Source organism: Cupressus sempervirens, chromosome 3 (genome assembly GCF_028749045.1).
Source record: "Cupressus sempervirens isolate cs-2001-9-10 chromosome 3, ASM2874904v1, whole genome shotgun sequence".
NCBI classification, from domain to species: domain Eukaryota; kingdom Viridiplantae; phylum Streptophyta; class Pinopsida; order Cupressales; family Cupressaceae; genus Cupressus; species Cupressus sempervirens.
In genome coordinates, this window is record NC_143120.1 from 166441015 (window position 1) to 166446120 (window position 5106).

A 5106-nucleotide genomic window follows, 5' to 3' on the forward strand; every position below is an offset into this window, starting at 1 on the left:
CCCTTTTAATATCCTCTTTTCCCAAATACCAGTCCTTTCCCCATAAATCACCTTTGTACAACGGAAACAGCCAGGAAAAAGAGGAGCGGCGTGGTCGGCAGGTCGAATCCCCCCAAGTCTGCGGTCAAAATAGATGGTAAACAGATTCACATTTCCAGTCAAAGAGAGGAGCCTCCTAGTCCACTATTTCCCAATCTTTTTAACGGCTCTATACCAGTCAGTCTTTCCGACCACAACGTCTGAATCGGCCTAGTGTAATGCAAGTGGCACATGATTCAGCGCTGCATAAGGTAAAAAGGGCCTCGCCATTTCCACTGCTGCTTCTCATAAATTCCGCCATTGTTGAGCAAGGGGAGAAGAGGAAGGAGAAATGGAGCGGAAGAGGAAGAACGGATGTATTCTAGTGCTGGCTTTGATCATGTCTGTACTTGTGGCGTCTGTGTACTCGCAGAGCTTCATATACGAAGGGTGTTCACAGGAAATTTATACAGAGGACAGCAATTACGACAACAATTTGCAGTCTTTGCTGGGAACCTTGATAAGCCAGGCGTCCAACACGAAGTACTTCAACGGAAGCACTGGCACATCGGGAAATGACGCCGTTTACGGACTTTACCAGTGTAGGGGTGACCTCGGCGGCAGAGACTGCGAGAACTGTGTACGCAATGCTCAGAGACTGATTTCTCAGGTCTGCGTCAGGACACGTGGTGCGAGAATCCAGTTGGACGGCTGCTCGATGCACTATGATAAGGTTAATTTCTTCGGCATCGCGGATAATAGCGTTATTTACAAGACCTGTGCCGGGAGCATCAATGGAGGCACGGATTTTTATGCTCATCTTAACGCGGTTCTGTCGGGGTTGCAGACCGGGGGTTTTATTGACGGGAATGGCTTCCGGCTGTCGAATTCGGGGGATTCGAAGACGGGGTATGTTCATGGACTTGCGCAGTGCGAGGGGGACTTGTCTTTGACGGACTGCGGTACTTGTATGTCCGCGGCTGTGCAGAGGCTCAGGGATGTCTGTGGAAACGCTGTTGCCGGTCAGGTTTATTTGGGCAAGTGCTATGCGCGGTACTCGCAGGACACGTTTTTCAGTGGAAGTTCTTCATCTGGTGAAGTAGAAGATCGGAATTGTTTTCTGTATTTTTTAGTCTTTGCGTTTTTCTGTTTCAGGGGTAGTGAATCGTGCTCTGTTCTTGAAGGATCGAAATTATTTTCATTAATTTTGTAGTATTTGCGTTTTTCTGTTGTTATTTTGAGGAGTTGCATTCTTAAAGCTCGAAACTATTTTCATTAATTGTTAGCATTTGGATTTTACGGTTGTTATTTTGAGTAGTTGCATTTTTCTTTTTAAGGAATCCTGTTCCGTCCTCTTCTGTTTAAGCGATACCGAATCGTGCCCTGTTCTTAAAGGATTAAAATTATTTTCAATAGTTCGTAGTATCTGCGTTTTTCTGTTATTATTTTGAGGAGATAAATTCTTAAAGATCGGAACGAATTTCATTATTCCTTTGTATTTGCGTTTTTTTGTTGTTATTTTGGGGAGTTGCATTGTTCTTGTTAAGAAATCCTGAATCTTAGTTCTTAATGTTTACATTTTTCTGTTGTTATTTTGAGAAGTTTGCATCATTTGTTTTAAGGAAACCTGAATCCTGCCCCGTTCAATTCTTGAAAGATCAAAATTATTTTCTTGAATTTTTAACATTTGCATTTTTCTATTTGAGGAATCGTGAATTCTGAATCTTGCTCTGTTCTCTTCTTCAAAGATCAAAATTATTTTCGTCAATTCTTCATATTTGAATTTTTTTATTACAAAGTATTGGAGTAGCATTTTTCTGTGGAAGTAACCCTGAGTTTCGCTCTGTTCTGTTTTAGATATATTAAAATTAATGTTAAGAGATTTCCACAATCGCGAATGCTGTTTCTGACTTTGATTGTGTACAGGTTTTTACATCAAAACCAAAAAGATCAAAATTTTGTTTCATTAATTCTGAATATTTGCATTTTCTTATTATTGTTTCTAGGAGTTGCATTTATCTATTCAAGGAATGCATTTTCCTGCTGGGTTTTCTCATTAGTTCTTAATATTTGAATTTTTCAATTATTATTTATGAAACCCTGAATCTTGCTCTGTTATCTTCTTTCTATTATTCTTCTGAGGAATCCTGCTTTGTTCTCTTATGTTCGTTTGTAATGTGGCACGGAGAGTTTATTTGCTAGTCTTGTAAAGGTTTGGTGCATTTTTTTTATGTAGATCATCACCATGACGACGACGATGACGACGCTGGAAAGACTGTGGCGATAATCTTAGGGCTTCTGGCTGGAGTGGCGCTCATTGTGGTTTTCCTCTCGTTTTTGAAGCAAGTCTTTAGGCATGGCAAAGGTAATTGAATTTTACAGCTACTCTATTAAAAAAAGGAACTCCTATTTGCAGCCTTTCATGGCGAGGAATCGGAGAGCTGAGCGCAGATTGTGCTTTCCATTGTTTGTGCGTTTGCTTTTAGCAATTCCAGAGAATATTTGCTTAAAAATACGAAAGTTAGATGAGGTCCATGTGCAAAAAGTTGAGAGGGGCTTTATTCGTGGTCCACAGCTCAGAGAATGGTAGATCCATTGCATTTTGTGCGTTTGTTCATCAAAGTATGGGAGCTTGTCCACAATTTATCAACATTATTATTGAAAATAAATTAACCGTCTTACTTTATTGTAGAGACATTCTGAAAATATAGAGATTTCTAGAAACGAGTTGTTAAATAAGTCTGCAAGAACATTTAGGTATGTTTGCATACGTTGTTTTTTCAGGCACAATTGTTTTTGGTTAAAAATAGAACTGTCTCTGACAGATGCACCGTCATTAGAGACAAATTTGAGCTTGGAATCCAGCTGTAAACATTATTTTGGCCCTACAACATATCAAATTCATACTTAGATGAAACTTTACAGGAAATATTCATCCAGCGTTTTCCACATTCAATCATTGTTCTTTTGACAAAATCGTCCGCCCGTGAATTCTGGCTTAGGATTCTTATGGCACGAGACATCAATTTGCCCCCAACTCAATTTGTCTCCATTAACAAACATAAGAAGCGTGCGAGATTAGAATATTTTGAACCAGAAATAATCTGCAAACTGTCACCTGTCCAGATCTACGTACAATTATTTTCTGTCTGGATAATTCTAACAATTTACTTTCCTTTGCATTGCAGGGTAAAATTTTCCCCGATTGACTTATGATCCTGCAGGCGACATGCACAGCGGAGCAATGCTTTTCCAGCGTTAGAAGAAGACAATAGTGACATCCTGTCTAAATTATCTGCATAATTGATTTCTATTAAATCATCGACAGCGACATGCATTTGCCTGCCTTGAAGAATTTCCGCTATGATGTCACATTATGCAAAAGCACATGGAGGAAGATCCCAAGCTGCATATAATTTTTTTTTTTTTTGCAGTGCTTTTGGGTGGTGTTAATATTTTAATTTATGTGCAGATGTAATCAATCAACAAAACAGCCACTTTATGGGCTACTTGTTTCGTAAAAGCGTTGCCTTCGCATTGCTGTACGCTTTGAAAAATAATTATTCTTAATTCTCAATATCTTTATGGATGAATGCAACTTCACTTTCAACTGGTGTAATCTTTTCTTTTCAAGGTAATCTACGCAATCATGGAGGCAGGGCTTAACCGACGTGTATGTACGAGTAGCAATACCACTTGTTTGGTCTTCATTGGATGCTCTCTTTATTTGGCTAAAAGTCTTTGTCGCGTGGGGCACAGATAGGCAATGGATAGCTCCTCTATTAACCTAATAATTCGAATTCAATGTAGGCGTAGAGATTAAAAACTTTTACAAAGCTGGGCTAGCTGTTTTGCATCTCACCGTTGGTTGAGTTCGGAGATGAGCGAATTTTAATGATTATTGGTATTTGTTGACACCTGTCACCGACATGAGGCTTGTTGATTTATAGAAAGGAGTGGGTTTCCCAATGGGTAAAATACAAAGATTACACGGGTACGTGTATGTGGTCTAGAGTAGATTGTATCTTTCCTTTTGTAGCATACCTTGCATCGGTGGACGTAGAACGTCACTGAGGTAAGGCCCGCTGCAGAGTTGATAGACATTATGTCGCATTTACCCCACTTCCCAAGAAATGAGATACACATGCAAATTTCCACGGGCTTTGGTGTGAGAAAATCAAGTGTGGATTAGGTGTAACAATACTAAACCATAGATTTCAATGCACCAACCATTCATTTGGATATGGTCCCATTACCCTTTCTTGATACATTCCACAAATTCAACACATGAAGAGGATGGAAATTAAGATCATAAGAAATAACGGTGTTGCCCTTCACTTTATCATTAGTGGAGTTTAGCTCATTTTATCACAAGGGATGGCTAGGTAGCGAGGGGTTTATAATTGGCACTGTCTATGGTACAACATATATACACCATTATTCAATGGAAGTATAAAAGACTTCCACTAAAACACTGGATAGGGGTGCATTTATGTTGCCCCGTAACCACTAGCTCTATAATTCACCTCCATTTTATTGTCGATGGTAGTGTAGAAATGGTCAATGATACTCTTGCTCATCAATATTAGATTAGGGAAACTACTTAATTCAAGAGTGCAAATTTATAATGATGACATTGCCTTTTGCCTTATCATTAGTGTTGTATTGTAGGAGACGACCACTAATATGCTTGTTCATAACTCACCACCTAATTTATCATTTGTGATGTAGTATAGGGGATGTTAATTGCCTATCAAAGAAATATTCAAGTAAATATTGGATGAGCCAAACTATTTAAATTTTAGATTTTAGATACCATTCTCTGTTATTCATAAAGTATATAAGAGGATTGCAAAATGTTTTATTTCACCTTTGAGATATGTTGGAGTCATTTTAGAAAAAGGCGCGTGGGTGTCTATAAACAAGTATGTTAGCTTTAGAATAGGGTGTATGAGTGATCTATAAATGAGTACATTGTCTTTCAACACAAAATTTTTAAGTTGGATTTTAATGGTGATCTTAGATTCTAGATTTATGGGAATAATTCTCATTCTTGAAGTTGGGTTTGTGGTTGTTCTTGAATGTCAT

The 5106-nt window shown here is 38.6% G+C and overlaps 1 protein-coding gene across 1 annotated transcript; it reads left to right on the forward strand.

The window, feature by feature from the left end:
* The first annotated feature begins 228 nt into the window (after positions 1-228).
* Positions 229-3628, forward strand: LOC149565289 (plasmodesmata-located protein 6-like). Its single transcript, XM_089818828.1, has 3 exons — positions 229-1112; positions 2255-2383; positions 3207-3628. Exons 1-3 carry the CDS (start codon positions 371-373, stop codon positions 3209-3211), a joined length of 876 nt encoding a protein of 291 aa, XP_089674954.1. The 5' UTR covers positions 229-370; the 3' UTR covers positions 3212-3628.
* The last annotated feature ends 1478 nt before the right edge of the window (positions 3629-5106 follow it).